This window comes from Colletes gigas, unplaced genomic scaffold (genome assembly GCF_013123115.1).
Source record: "Colletes gigas isolate AHSC1104 unplaced genomic scaffold, ASM1312311v1 Colletes_gigas_Sc00011, whole genome shotgun sequence".
Lineage (NCBI taxonomy): Eukaryota > Metazoa > Arthropoda > Insecta > Hymenoptera > Colletidae > Colletes > Colletes gigas.
In genome coordinates this window covers 916,623-932,754 of record NW_025106640.1, presented here as the reverse complement: position 1 = coordinate 932,754, position 16,132 = coordinate 916,623, and the positions used below count along the sequence as shown (strand labels likewise).

General features: G+C 46.7%; 1 protein-coding gene across 2 annotated transcripts in view; it reads right to left on the bottom strand.

Moving 5' to 3' along the window:
* Window positions 1-4,287: 4,287 nt before the first annotated feature.
* LOC122398504 (neurogenic locus Notch protein) overlaps window positions 4,288-16,132 on the bottom strand; it is a 321,286-nt gene continuing 309,441 nt past the window's right edge. For both annotated transcript variants that reach the window (XM_043398420.1, XM_043398419.1), the window contains exons 9-14: window positions 12,998-13,541; window positions 11,376-11,906; window positions 10,779-11,011; window positions 8,854-10,699; window positions 6,695-8,478; window positions 4,288-5,922 (exon numbers count right to left, since the gene is read on the bottom strand). In XM_043398420.1, coding sequence (XP_043254355.1) covers window positions 4,853-5,922; window positions 6,695-8,478; window positions 8,854-10,699; window positions 10,779-11,011; window positions 11,376-11,906; window positions 12,998-13,541 — 6,008 coding nt within the window. In that variant the 3' untranslated portion in view covers window positions 4,288-4,852. The remainder of the gene's footprint in view (window positions 5,923-6,694; window positions 8,479-8,853; window positions 10,700-10,778; window positions 11,012-11,375; window positions 11,907-12,997; window positions 13,542-16,132) is intronic.

Below are 16,132 nucleotides of genomic sequence, written 5' to 3'. Positions count from 1 at the left end.
TAAAAAGGGGTACAACTAGGTAAACCAGCTTTATGACATTACCTGCTAACTCAAGTTAGCCACCAGTAGATCCCATGTAAAGACCATATTAGATATATTCAAACGTTTTACATAAATAATAGAAGTAAAAAAAAAGAACTCTCAAAACGAAACGTGTTCAGGATATTTTCAGGTTTTTTTTTTATTTTTTATTGCTATAGTACAATTTGATTGTTGTGTAAAATCTGTTGTAATATACTAAAAGTATCTATGCTTACATTATTAAAAGGAATAAAACGCGGAAGCATAGCACAATAGAACAGAACAACAACCCTATTGTGAATGTTAGATTATCTTTATTATTACATCTGTTTAAAAGACATAACTTATTTATAAAAATATGAGGATCGGGTGCCAGAAGTAAAGGGGGAGATAATCGGGAGGCGGGTGGGGGGCCCAGGGAACAGGGGGATTGGCAGGATATAATAGGATCGAAACAAATCCTTATAGTTTATGGAATAGTTAATACTAATAAAACTCAGTACTTTTTACAAGTTACAAGGAATAACAAGATCTATCATTAATAATCGGAAGTTTCTCTCTCTCTAAACTTATCCATAGATAACTGATAAATTGGAGCGCGTAGCTTATCTATCTTTTGTTCGTTTTACCACAGAGAATACCAGGTGCTGCAGAGAGCGGATGACATCGCAAATTTTGAACACATTAACTGTTTAATCACGCCCGATTCGATGATCTATATTCGCGTACGCTACATATGCGCCAGATTACGAAAATATCAAATTCATTCCCGTGGACGCGGTTTCAATCGCCGTCGACGACGTTCCGTTTGAGCTATTTCGTTTCGTACCGTTTACAATATACTATTTAAAAAAATATTAACACATCTCTTGATATTTTCGTTCGACATTTGGCAGACTTTTTCATTCGGCTTTAACAATTACAAAGGCAGTCGCGTGAAGAATACATTTAATTCGTTACAAAAGTTTTCTCTCTCTTTCTCTCTCTCTCTCTCTCTCTCTCTCTCTCTCTCTCTCTCTCTCTCTCTCTCTCTCTCTTTTTCTTCATATATATATATATATATAAATAAAAAAAAAAAAATTGTTTCTCCTTAGGAGCATACAGGCTTCGCGAAATAGTCATAGAAATTGCGTTGGACCCTCGTCTTCCGGAATCGGAAAGCTCCATCACACCTCTATGTAATTCAGAATTGCACCGAGGACAAAACGCACGATTACCGCGGATCCCCGATGCAACAGTCAATTACACAAAATATACATATAAAATATATATATCTATTCATATATATATATATTTATATTCTTCTCTTCTATGATCCATAATATGAATAAAGGAAACATTATTGTTACCGTATATTGGGAGTCGTCTTACAAAACTATCAATATCTAACTTACGTAATATAAAAATATGTAAAAACAGTTTGTACAAAATCGAGAGAAAAGACAATTATATATATATATAAAAAAAAAAAAAAGTACTCGACAGTACGTAAGATGAGCGGACAGAGAATGCGTGGTACGTGGGATGGGGAAAGGGGGGCGGGGGAGATGGACACAGGGGGGGATAAAGAGTATTTACAAACTTCCTCTTTTTTTTTTAGAAACGCGAAGGACGAAACGCGATTTCAGCGCGTCCTTGTTGCGGTTCAACTCTGATCGCGTTACCGGTGGACATATATTGCAAAACGTGCACGGAAGAACTCCATCTCGCCGACCAAATAATTAGTTCTTTTCTCTCGCAACAATCCTACGATTAATGTCTATAACCCTATTTACGCGCATGCGCGCCGCCGTCCAGTCACGCCACCCGATCACGCATCATCCAAGAACTCTTTTGGCTTTGGCAGATGAGAGATCAGCGAGAATCGTCTTACCGCCCGTCCGTCGCGTGCTTAATTTAATTTAAAGAGACTCTATTACACATTAACGTTAACAATTACGCTAGCTTGTTAGTAAACGATCCGAGGACAGTAATTACGAGGCGCAACCGCGAGCTAACCTCGGCCATTTCGACTCGAGCGAAACTCCTTGCATCTTCTTTTACGTTCCTGGGGTTCCCCCGAAACAATTTCGATAGCGAAATCATCAATTGGCAGCTCGAGACCACTTGTGTAGCCCGCAACAATGTTTATTTACACGCAGTTTTCACCTGTGTATTCGTTTTCGATAACTCGTTTCCAAAAAGTAAAATAAATACAGGTGTTACAAAATTTACTGGCGTATTTTACATATTAAAATTGAAGAAGAAGACTTATTAACTTCTCCAGAGTTACTTGAGGGATACTTGAGTACAATTAATATTGTAATTATAACATGAAAGTAGTCGCTGAGGTTGTGGACATTATTAGATGCCATGGATCGGTATTGATTTAAATAATTCTTTAACCAAAATAATGTACCCCTGAAGTAGCTTAACATACACCCATAAACCTTCTGTTTTTGCTATACAACCACTCAAAGTTATTGCATTGCTTGATGACACTTCTGGGCAATTTCTAATAATATTGCATTTATTGCTTTTCTGAGTTTCTACTCAGAGGACATGTAACATTATCGATACAGTTTCTTGGAATTATATTACTTCCTACATCTATGCCAGAATTGCTAAGTTTAATGTAAGCTAGAAGTTGTATTTCAAGAGTAAGAGGTTTGTGGATTTATGCTTATCAGAGTCCTCTTTTCTTTAGTTTCAAGGTGTAGAATACGTCTATAAATTTGGTGAAACTCGGACTTACTCTGTATCGCGAGGTTATAAATATAGTAAGAACCAAAGACGCACTTAAGTATCAGGAGTCCAGAGACGAGAGATTCTAGCATATATAGAGTCAGAGCACATCAAAATGTTTGAACTCGACTTGAGCATATCACAAGTATCTCGTTACGCAGTCAGAGCTATAAGTGCACACTCAACTGAACATGAGGCTTCAAATTAATTATAAAGTTTAAGGAAACGAAGTAGCTAAATTCTACATAAAAATTTCAATTTGTTTAGTTTTAGTTTTCACTGTCAAGTGTCCAAGTTTAAACTCTGATTTCTTTTACACATTCTTGGGCTCTGTATTAGTCAAATCTTCAAGCGGAGGTACAAACGATAAACGAGATGCAAGTCGTTCCAAAGAATTACAATTACTAAACATTTAAAAACGATTACTCTGCGGGCACAAGTTCTGTAAGCCTTCTACTCGCTTCTACAGTTCTAGAACCGTACAATCCTTACTATTTTACTATCAAATTCTGGCCCCTGACGAGTCACTGACAAAGAATCTTTGTTCTCTACGAGCTGGCAGAAGTTTCGTCGAGCGATCCGCGGTTATTCCCCGTCGGCGAAGAATCTCGACGGTAGACGAGGAATAAAGGAAGTAGCGCCATGCGAATGGAATGTCTGTGTATGGAACGATTATTCGCGGGGTGAAGACGATTTCTCTGAGGCTCCCTTCGACCGTGCAAATCATTACAGTTTGTTCTTATCTTACATTAAATCTCCCCGCTAATCGGTAATAAACGTTACATCGTTAAAGGCCATTTGGAAACGCTGCGTTTCATCGGGAAAGAAAAATACATAATTTAATAGATTTACCTACATGATCTCCCTTACCCTACGACATTCGAAGGCACGATTCTCGGTTTTCATTCTAGCGCGATGCAGAGATTCTCCTCAGATTCGGGTCAACGCGCGACGCCGTCCGCCATGTTGGCCGAGTGCCCCGCGACGATCGAAATCCATCAACGGGCACCGACCCCGAACATTCGGATCTTTCTTTTATTTATAGATGTGCTCTGTTCGAGTTACATATTAAATAGAATTATTACATATTACACTCTATTAGTCGTCCTCACCGAATGCACGTGTAGAATGATTCTTCACCTCCATATATATTGTCCTATGTACAATACTATTGTAGATAGCAAGGTCTCGTTCCTTATCGCTTTAACTGTCTATCGGGTCTTCACACTGTGGCAAGTCGAAGGCACCATTGTTCATTGAGCTGAGATACGAGTAAGTGGATCGATCGATATAAAATGAAATTATATGTACAGGCTGTCGCACAGGTTTCCGTACAAACTTACCTAATATGTTCTTTGGCTTAAAACTAAGACGAAAATGTCGTACAAACGTGAGTTCATAACTAGATCCAGTTCATAATCTAGATGTCTGAATGTCTAAATATATTATTTATTTTTAAGCGAAAAAAGTAATTTAATCTACTGGATGAATCATTACTGATTGTATACAAGTGTACAAAACTATGCTTGTCTGGTAATTTACATTCAATTGCATCCAAAAGGTTCAAACAGCATATTCAAAAGAACAATGTGCAGACATTACACCGCAGTGAAAACAGTGAAACAGAGTGTTAACAAAGCATTCATGTACTCACGTTCATCCGACATTTTCGTCTTAGTTTTAGCCGCGGAACAGTCTTTGCAAGAAAACCTGTGGGACATCCTATGGTTACTTCAATCTCCTGTCGTATACCTAAACCGTCTCGCGTCGCGGTTACAATAAGGGGAAAGGCACGATGAACCATGTTACGTGAAAATAGCGTCCCGGAGGAAGTATCGTCTCGGGGTGCACAATTGTTTATCTATATTTCTATCCTGTGAGAGCCGCGGTGTAGGGGTCGACGTTCCCGTTGCAGGGCCGTCATCTTGTTCGCGACTTAACGGGAGAGCGTCTAAGGATCAGGGGTTCCGGGTAATGTCCCGGAGGCGTTCTTGCGCGTACACAATCGGCGAGAATCACCCTCGAACTCGACGAGTCGATCACAGTCCGTCCCGCTGTACCGCGACTTTGCGATTTACTCGCGCGAGGAAGGGATGGTCGCCTGGCTTCATATATAAATCGCCTCGGAGCCCTTGTTGCTTTGGTGAGCGCCGCCGGCGCTGTACGCGTTAGGGGAGGCCATGCACTCGGACCAGTCGCTGTTCGAGTGAGGCGAGCTGGACGACCAGTGGCCGGGACTGTCCGGCGACGGAGTCGGGAAGCTCTCCGGCGCCTGCATCAGGTGCTGGGGCGTCACGTCGGGTCCTGAATGATGAGACGGCGGCGTCAAGTACTGGTAGTACTGTTGCGTCTGTTGTTGTTGCTGCTGCTGCTGCTGCTGTTGCTGTTGCGTGCTCTGTTGTTGTTGCTGCTGCTGCTGCTGCTGCTGCTGCTGCTGCTGTTGAATCTGCTGTTGCGTTTGCTGTATCTGCTGCTGTTGCTGACTCGAGGAATAGGGAAGGTTTTCGAAGTCGAACCCCACGGTAGGCATGCCCCCGTGCTTCTGATGCGTCGCTTGTCGCATGGCGGCGATGTGGGTCGGCGAGGTTGGCAAAGACGGTCGACTTTTTGCCGGCGAGGGCGAGCCCATGTAGCTAGCCTGCGGCGAGAGCGTCATGTTCGATTGTACAGAGTGCGGCGGTGATTGATTGCTGTAAGGCGGCGAAAGTGTGTTCACCATGCCCTGTCCCTGTCGTTGGTGAGGCGCTAGCAGCTGGTCGTGAAAATTAGGCAACCCGTAGTTGGTCGTGAACGTGTCCAGCCCGAGTTGTTGAAGGCCCTGCATGGACTGGCCCTTTATGCAATCCTCGTACGGTGGTGGCTGCTTCGCCGTGGCCGTGTGACCCACCAGCGGCAGCGCGTTGCTGTACAAACTCGCGCTGTCGTACGGGCTGGGCAAGTTTCCCTCCGCGCCCTCTGCTCCTTGAGGGATCTCTTGGTTTGGGGGCTGAGCACCTCGTTTCGCTGGCGGCTTTTTTACCGACGGCTTTCGCCTCACCACCACCACGCCGCCTTCCGACTCCGGGCTGTTCGGGTTTCCCGCCGCGACGGCTTTCGGTCGTTTCTTCGACTTCCCTTGCTTCGGCGCTGAACCGATCACCGTGGGGTGTGTGATCAGCTGAGGGTGATTTGGGGAGCCTGTAACGAGAAACGAATCCAGATTAATATCATCGAACAGCTGAGAGTTCGCTTAGTGACTAGAAATCGGGTTCAAACCATCTCAAGATACCCTGAGTCAAGGAGCGAAACTCGAGGAGTCTTGAAACTGTTTGCAAAACAAATTCTTACGCTTATCACGATACCAACAAGTGTGGAGACTTTCGAAACTTATTTTAGTCTCAAGATAAAAGCTCCACGTTTTTGGCTTGCTTGAAAACTTGCAAGCAAGAGTATTGTATTGAAGACCTATTGCTATCAATTACACGTGCACCATAGAAAGATAACTTGATGGGTCCTAAGACCCCTACACCCCTTGCCCTTGTGCTGTTTAGTTTGTAGGTGCCTAGCCATCAAGTCGTCTCCCTATGATACATTAACCCTCGAATAACGCACGGCTATGGTTGGGTCGTGTCATCCAATCTAATAATCTTTGGTATCAATTCTTCTTTAAAGTTATGTTTTGCAGTTTAATCCTGGACTAATCTAAACTCAACAATATACTCTACTTTCGTATTGACATGCACAGGTTTATGTACACACAACAAACGTGTACAAAAAAATAAAGAATCTCCTTTACGATACGCTAAACGCAGCTAGAAAATGCATTTCTTTTTCTCTCTGTATCGCTCCAGCTTAGATGTCAACTGACCTATCACGTGTCGCTCGGCGAAGTCAGACTTCCCACGCCCAGCTCCGGACAGACCCACCCTCAGCCGTGCGAGTGTTAACACCGGGGTACGAAGACGCTTACCCATGAGCGGACCGTTCGGTATGACGGTCACCATCTGCGGGGATCTCGGCACGTGTTCGTCGAGCAATCTCACGATGTCGTGGTGCAATCTCTCGCTGGCCACGTCTCTAGGTAACCGATCCATGTGATCGGTGATCTCTCTGTTGGCGAAAGTGTCGAGCAGCGCTTTACAGGCCTCGAAGCTACCCTCTCTGGCCGCGAGGAACAACGGTGTCTCGTCCTTGTCGTCCTGGGCGTCTCTGTTTGCGCCGTGGCCGAGCAATATGTTGACGGCGTCTACGTTGTTCACTGCCGCCGCCCAATGCAAAGCGGTCTTCCCGCTATTGTCGGCCGCGTTGATGTCCGCGTCCGCGTTGATGAGATCCTCCACCATTCCCTCGGTGGCGAGTCGCGCGGCCAGGATCAGCGGCGTAGTGCCGTCGTGCATGCGTCCGTTGAGGTTCGTCGCTCTGTTCCGTAACAGTATTTGAAAGACGCCCATCGCGTCTGCCGCGACGGCGGAGTGCAGAGGGGTTCTGCCGGTGTTGTCCTGAGAGTTCGCGTCCGCTCCAGCGTCGAGGAGTCTCTTGGCTGCATCGGATCTGGCATAACGAGCCGCTAAATGCAAAGACGTCTCGCCGCTCTTGTCGGTCGTGGCGTTCAGATCGGCGCCCTGGGCGACCAGGTCGGCGATCATCGCTGCTGAACCGTCGCTCTCGTCCTCCTCCTCTCCGGTGTCCAATCCTCCGCCACGCACAGCGGCCACCATCAATGGCGTCATCCCACAGGGACCTCTGGCGTCCACGTCCTGGCCATGTTCCAGACTAGGCGGCGTCAAGACTCCTGCGTCCGGTCTGCGAATATCAGCGGCGTCCAGGTGTTGTTGCGTCCACATTCGCGGCTCCGTCTCCTCGTAGTCCGTGATGGCGGTGTGATCACTGGCGTATCCAGGCTCTATAGCTCTCATCCTCTTCGACGGCGGGAGATCGGACTCGTCGTCGGACCATTGTTGCGCTCGACCGTTCCCCACGTCCAGGTCCATGCAGTTCACCGACGGTTGCTTGTTCAGGTTCCTCATTTCCTGGCCATCCGGGCCCCGTCTGCGCGATCTGCGACGCTGACCGCTGCCGCTGCTCGTGCGCAGGAAACCCTCGGGGAACCAGGTCACACCCACCGCGCGTTTCCGTTGCGCCGTGACCAGGACGCCTACCAACATCCCCCCGAGTACCACGATCACCACTCCGATGAAGACGTACTTGTAATTCGTCGGAGTGTCCGGGTACTCGGGCCCCTGGGGCCCCACGACTCCTCGTACTTGCTCGATAGGGAAGTTTGGTGACAGGGAATGCTTGGATGCGGTGGCTGCTAGATACTCCGCCGCCTCGTTCGCCGAGGGGAAGCACACGGCTCCCTGCGTGACGGTACATTTTCTGTTGTCGATTTCCAAATAGGCGATCACGCCACTTTCACTGTTCGTGTAGATGGTGGTTGGGCGACCGAAGAAGTTCGTTTGCAAACTTGGCTCGCCCTCTCTCTTCCAGGGGTATATCATGTCGTTGCCCAGTTCGTTCTGCTTCACCCTCAACGTGGTTCGTAGCTCGTGGCCGATGTCCCTGAGGAAAGCCACCACGTTCGAACGGAACGTCTGCATGTCCATCCTCACGACCACGGAGATCACTCCTTCCGCCAACGATGGCGGTTCCGTGTCGCAGTCGAGTCCGTCCCAGTTGCACTCCTCGTTGTTGCAGCCATAGTCACAGTGTCCGTTGGCGTAATGCTTGCGACAATAGGCGTCGTAGATGGGGCTGTGAACATAACATATATTAAAAGTGATCTCATCGGATCGCGAATTATTTTTCATTAATACCTAACTAGGTTTGGTCTACAACTTTGGAAAAATTGATGTCAACATTTTCTTTGAATTTTTAGATACACAAAATAATAACCAATCAAACTTCTCTACATTTTCAGTCATTTTAAAAAACACTTGCTCCAATGCTTACACTGGGACTGTGAATTCTAAAGATCGTGCTTTGCTTGTGCAACATATTTCTACATACACATACAACTTCAAACTTTATTTCAATTTCAACCTCGAGTATATGAAACGAAATCCAAATAGATTCTTGTCCAAAGTTGTAGACCATGTACTAATAATCAATTCTTGTAAGGTTACATACTTGCAAGGCGCCAGCTTCCTCTCGCAATCCCTTCCATCGAATAGACACTGGGCATTGTTGCATACATCGTCGCAAACGTCGTTCATGAACACGTCCCAGCAGTTGATGGGGGCCGTGCAATTGCGCCACGGGTTGATTCCAAGCGAGCAGTCGTTTCCGTCGAAGTTGCAGGCATACCTGTTGCACTCCTCGTCGCAGTGATGATTTCCCGACTTCTCCTCGCATCTGTTCTCGATGCACTTCTTCCTTTCGAGTTCCAAATCCAGGTCGTACGCGTTCATGATTTTCGGGACGTTCGAGTTCGCCCTGCCGAATACGCCACCTCCGTAATTCGGATCGTAAATCTCGCAGTTCTTGCCCGTCCATTTGGGCGGACAGTCGCAGGCATAATCGCCAAGGAGGTTCTTGCATACTGCGTTGGACTGCTGGCAGGGATTGCTCGCGCACTCGTCTCTAGCGTCTATTTCGCAATGAGTTCCGGTGGTTCCCGGAGGACAGTAACACCTGTAGCCTACCTCCGTTTCAGCCACCCGACAAGTGCCTCCGTTCAAGCAGGGTTCCCGATCGCAATAAGAACCAGCGAACTCGCAGTTGCTTCCATAATAGTCGCTAGGACAGAGACAGGTGTGTCCAGCTTGCTTGGCCGTGCAGACTCCGCCGTTTTGACACGGCGAGCTGTCGCAGAAGTTCACTTTGACCTCGCAGTGGCGTCCCATGTAACCTGGCTTGCAGTTGCAGTGGTAGTTGTTGACCAGCTGCACGCAATCCTGAGTACCCGGCGAGGTGCACGGGTTCGACAGGCACTCATTGATGTCTCCTTCGCATCTGGGTCCCACGAAACCGGGCGGACACCTGCACTCGAATCCGCCCACCTTGTCCGTGCACGTTCCGTTGTTATGGCAAGTCCCGATGGCGCAGTCGTCGACGTTCAGTTCGCAGATGAAGCCCAAGGTTCCCGGCGGGCACGAGCAGCTGAAGTTGCTGATCAGGTCGTGGCAAGTACCTCCATTCTGACAGGGATTGGGCCTGCAATCGTCCACGTTGAGCTCGCAGTTCTGACCCTGGAAGCCTTTCGTGCACTGGCACTGATACGAGCCGACCAGATCCTTGCACGCGGCGCCATTTTGACACGGGGCGGAATCGCACTCGTTGACCTCCTCCTGACAGTACGATCCTGTGTACCCCTCCAGACAATGACAACGATGGCTGTTCCCAATATCCTCGCAGGTTCCGTTGTTGCACAGGTTCTTCTCGGGCACTCCCTTCCTGATGGCCGCGTCCTTGCACGAGACCATCTCCACGTCGCAGACCTTCCCGGTCCAACCTGGCGAGCAGTTGCAGTGATACTTGTTCTTGTGTTGGACGCAAGTGGCCTGGTTCTCGCAGGGACTGTCCCCGCACCAGTCCACGTACTGGTCGCATCTCGTCCCGGTGTACCCGTAAGGACAGTGACAAGTGAAATACTGAACGTGATCGTGGCACGTGGCGCCGTTCAGACAAGGTGAACTGTCGCACTCGTTGATACGGTACTGACAGTTCGATCCGGTGTAACCCGGCTCGCAGACGCAGGTGTAGTTGTTGATGCCGTCTATGCACTTGCCCCCGTTCATGCAACTGCTGTCCGTGCAATCCTCGTCGTTGGTCTGACAATTTATCCCGGAGAATCCTAGCTGACACTGGCACGTGTAGGAGTTCACGTACTCTTTGCAGACGGCGCCGTTCTGGCAGGGCTGCGACTGACACTCGTCCACGTCGATCTCGCAGTGTTTGCCGCTGAAACCGTCCACGCAGAGGCAAGTGTAGTCGCCGATTCCGTCCAGGCACGTGCCACCATTTTGACAGGGGACTGTAGAGAACACGATTATGGTCAGTAAACCGAAGAATCTTGTTGAAATATTATTCGAATTACGGTGTTAGGTACTCACAGGAAGCACAGTCGTCGGTGTTGATGATGCAGTCCCGTCCTTCGTAGCCCTTGGCGCAGACACATTGGTAGGAGCCGTTGGTGTTCCTGCAGGTAGCGCCGTTTCTGCACGGGGACGTCATCACGCACTCGTCGACGTCCTCGTCGCAGAGCCTGCCGGTGTAGCCCACCGTGCAGGTGCATGCGAAGTCCAGGAAGTTGGACGACGGTGAACACTTGGCGCCATGTAGACACCTGTAACAATAACACCAAAGGTTCGTTCAACTCCTTCATCGACGATGGATCAAACCGATAGTCATGAGGCGATTTCACGTGGCTGAAACTTGGATTGTAATCCTCAGCGATAGATCAACGTTACAGGATAATTCAATGTTTCTAGATTCTGACAGTGTGCACGAGCGTTTGCGTAGGAACGATATATACTTGTAAAGCAAAATTTCTTTTCACAAGCGTAGTCGGTGGAATGGAAAGTTTGTCGATAAAACTCATCGGTACTAATATTCCCAAGTCGTTCACGGTATCAACAAACTTTCCATTCCATCGACTACGTTTGTGAACGGTCAGGTGAGAACTATTCGCGTAATTTCGTGATCCGTACTTGTTAGGGGAGCAAGGATCGAGCTTGTCCTCGCAGTTCCGTCCCGTGTACGGCAGCTCGCAGACGCATTTGTAGTCGTTGACGAGGTCGATGCACGAGCCGCCGTTCTGGCATGGATTGTTCGCGCAATCGTCGATGTTGGTCTCGCAGTTGGTGCCCGCGTAACCGGGCACACACTTGCAGCTGTAGCCGTTCAGGTGGTCGTTGCATGTGCCGCCGTGTTGGCAAGGATTCGAGCCGCACTCGTCAATGTCGGCCTCGCATCTCTTGCCACCGTAACCCGGCAAGCAATGACAGATGAACTGGTTGACACCGTCCTCGCAGGTGCCACCGTTCACGCAAGGATTGCTAGCGCACTCGTCCACGTCGCTCAGACATCTAGCGTCGTAGTAGCCGCGGGGGCACTCGCATCGGAAGCCGTTTATCAGATCTATGCACCGACCACCGTTCGCGCAAGGATTGCTAGCGCACTCGTTTATGTCCGTCTCGCAGTGCTGCCCCGTGAAACCTGCCTCGCACTCGCACGAATACCTGGAAGAAGAGACATCGTATCCACTGAGGATGGAAGAAATGATAACGTTAGAGCGGGCCAAGATTTTGCCAGATTAAGGGGTTCATGCGAGGGACACGTCGGTTTTTATCGTTCTTTCGCTCGGACTAGAACCGGTGAAATTTTCGGGGACAGGGGGATGCGATCGGTAGATCAATTTTGCCAGATTCTGAGCGTGCTCGTAATGAAGCAATTCATCCGAAAGAATTTCGTCTCTTCGTTCTTCATCGAATGATTTTCTTTCTACTTTCTTTCGCTGTTGTTCGTGTCAAACCGCTTAAATGGGGAGGGAGAGGTGTTCGATGAAATTTGTACCGCTAAGGGGAGACAAGATTAACACTTTATCGGCTGTTTCTTATGCCTATAGGAATGTTAAATCAATCTTTGTAAAGGATTTTGATATATTGTTTGCTTTCTGTTTAAATCTAGTAATATTTTTTATTTTCATGACAGTCGGTTAGTAAGCTACCAGTCGGTAAAAAGTCGATTAATAGGCTACCGGCCGGTAAAGTGTTCTCTTATCTTCGGAGCAGTGCAAATTTCTTTCGAAAGCAATCTTCGATAATTGACCTGGAAATATTCTCACTCGTCCATCCCCATTTAAATGCTTCATCTACATCACCGTCCAAGCCTTCCGGGCTCCGCCATATTGAATTTTATAGCAGTCCACAAATTTTCAGTAGCCACAGTTACTCTCCCTCCTACTCGTACACTATAATAGCGATTCATTAACAATGAAACACATTATAATACCAGTTTCTGATGGTCATTAAAGTAATTGAACCTTCAAAAATTTATTCCTATCTGATGTTACCTACAGTTAATATAAATGCAAGATTCTCATCGTAAGAGAACTATCCTATACACAGTGGGTAAATAAACTTGAAATACTCGTGGACCGTTAAGGATTAAGACTGAAAAGCGTATGGACAGCAGCGTAGATAGACGTACGTATCGGCAGTGAGTTTTCAAGCCACTCCAAGCGATTTTCACAGTGGAACGACGTGTTCTCGTGTTCCAATTTCCAAGGACCTTTCGCAGGCACCTGATCGCCAAGCGATCGTCGACTCACCTGTTGATACCGTCGATGCATCTCGCCCCGTTCCTGCACGGATTGCTATAGCACTCGTTCACGTTCACCTCACAGTTCGTGCCGGACGTGCCGGGCCTGCAGATGCACTGGTAACCGTTTATACGGTCCTCGCATCTACCGCCGAATTGGCACGGATTGCTCTCGCACTCGTCGATCTGGATTTGACAGAGCTTCCCGGTGAATCCCTCGTAGCAGTTGCAACTGAAACTGTTCTCGCCGTCGATGCATGTGCCGCTGTGGCAGGGGTTCGATTGGCAGTCGTTGATGTTCGTCTCGCAGGAGGCGCCTGTGAACCCTGGCGGACAGTCGCAGGTGTATTTCGCTATCGAGTCCTGGCAGATCCCGCCATTTTTGCATGGCGAGGACGCGCAGTCGTCTATGTTGATCTGACAGTGGGCTCCGGCGAAACCGTTCGCGCACGTGCACTTGAAGGAGTTTATCAGGTCGGTGCACACGCCCCCGTTTAGGCAGGGCTTCGCGGCGCACTCGTCTATGTCGATCTCGCACTGGGTGCCCGTGAAACCTGCAAAACAATTTCGAAATTATCGTTAATGGGGGTCAGACAGATTTGGGCGACAAGATTGCATTGCTATGGAAATGGAAAAATTAATTTGAGATTTGAGATTTTTACGAAAAATAAGTAATGAAATGAATTTTATGTTATGTGGTTTGCAATTGTTTAAAATCAGACTTCCAAAATATTTTAAATATTATTTCGAATAATACGGTATTTTACTTTGTTATTATTTTCATGCTGTGTTCACTTTTGAAATGGTTTAAAATTAAAATTGTAGGCTTACAGTCAATAAGCACGATACGAGACAAATTTAATGAACCTCTCGGTGCATCCTTCCCAAAATTTGAATATATTATAATACAAATTGGTTCTGATTCCATGGCCGGAAGAACGACGAAGAATAAGATTGAATTTAAATATCAGCGTAAATGAAAAGAAGCAAAATGTTTCGAAGAAAACATCGGTCGGTCCGAATTTAGCACTCGTTGTTTCAATCCCTTTGCGCCGAAATTTCCAGCTCGAAACATTTATCGGGTGTAATAAGCACGTGCAGAAGCGGCAATTGCACACGCGCATCAAACTGTCGCCGATTAATGTAACCGAGGCCGGAATTGGTACCTGGTGCTCGGGCATTTTCTTTCAGAACCAGGTGCATTACTCGAACTGGGAATAATTTGCAAGGTCTTTTTCGAAGGTATAACTTCTGGCAACGGCCGCGTAAAATTATCCAGGGGTTAAGACGCAACGAACAAAAAGCTGCGATCGATTGAACCAGTTCAAACCTCTAACGGTACACCGGGGCACCTGATCGCTTTAATTATCGCCGCGATCGAAAAACCTGCTTTCTTTTCGTTGATCAATATCGGTTAAAACTGTTTTCGAATGTGACATTTGATTATATCATTATCATGCTAAAAAATGTTAGAGTTCGTTTGTTACACTTAATTTCAATCAGAAGCTTGGAAGACTGAACATCTCTGATTTATAAAGAAAGCTTCACATTTAGAGCAAAGATGCAAATGGGTTAATACTGTCACCTAGGACGAGTTCGCCTAATTTTCTGCTAGGAAGATTATGCCCACGTGGAATTCGAATTAGGTGATCAGAGTTTTCCTTTTTCATGAAAGATTGTTTTACCATCGAGATTTGTATCGTTGATTTTTCGTGATTCTTTCTTTTAAGTAAAAATGACAAATATTCGTTGGAAGGAATGGAGCCGTCACCGAGGCGGCTGCCAACAATTAGCCTTAATTTGACGCGCGCAGGAGCAGAACGAAACTGGTCCAGATGGGCCAGGAGACTACTGCTAATTGCATCTTTGATCGATCGGTTCCTTGCACTTTTTTCCATTCGCGTTCCTCTCCGACTACTTCGCATAGTGATCCGCAGACAGCGATAATCGCGGCAATTACCGGGAGTAATTAGAGCCTGCGGATGACTATCGCGTGGAAGAAAGTGCCAGGTGGGCCCCGATCGCCGCCGATCAATGTCTCGCAAAAAGAACGTTACTCATACTCGAGGCGTTTTGGGCGAGAAGATCGACTTATTGGAACGATCTGTGCTCTCTGGACATATCGTGGGTGGTCTTTTTTGCATCAGGGTTCATTTAAAGCTGAGAAATACCTCCAATTCTTTTACAAAGATAGATTTCATTACTCTGAACAGAGCCAGGGCTAATCATTATCATTTGGCTTCTTCTTTAGCTAGCATTGGAATTGCTAAAAATTTTAAATGCAAATGAAGTAACGATTTTGAAGATTTAAATTACATTTTGTAGCAATGAATTCAATTAAACGAATCTCCGTAGCTTCAAGTTTCCAATTGCCAAATAGCATCGATCTGTTTATTCAGAAACCCAACACGAAGGCTTGTAAAATTATCTTCTCCTTTTTCAAACAATATAAATCACAAATTTAACACAATTCTAAAATACATAAATCTGTATGTATAATTTCAAGTGCTTAATAATAAAAAAAATTAATAAAATAATAATAAAAACGTACTATTATAAATGCATAGTATTTTCAATTTGGTAACCTTAGAAACAGAAGACTAACAGAAGACGTTCCATAAACGTAGGATTTGGAATAACAACGAAGTGGCGCGTTTTTTCGAATAAATCGAGACATCGACGAGCGGCGATCGAGGTCGTTTATCGAGATCGTAATCGGCGTTAAAAATCGAACGACACACCTATTGACAAACGAAACGATAACAGCTATTTGAAAAGGAACCGGTTGCTCGTTAAGGTACTTCTCGAATTGTACCGTTTCTCCACGACTTCCAGGAGAATTCTCAGGGTTCGGTAGCTTTGGTCCCCGGATGCGTTCTGCGGATGTTCTGCAGGGTTCTTGCACCAGGTGGTCTTAATGACTGCGAGCTTCCCCGTTTCTGTCAGTCTCGTGCAGATAATACAAGCTCATTCGTACACGGAATCGCGTCACGTCGGCATCGCCGTAATTTTCACGGGAGATAGAAAAGAGGCGGCGGAAGAGGAGCCCGAGAGACGCTACAGGTGGTCTAATTAAATTACGGTAATCTCCCACCGAAATATACTCCATTAATTACGATCGGTTTAAATTATTCATCCGCGTGAG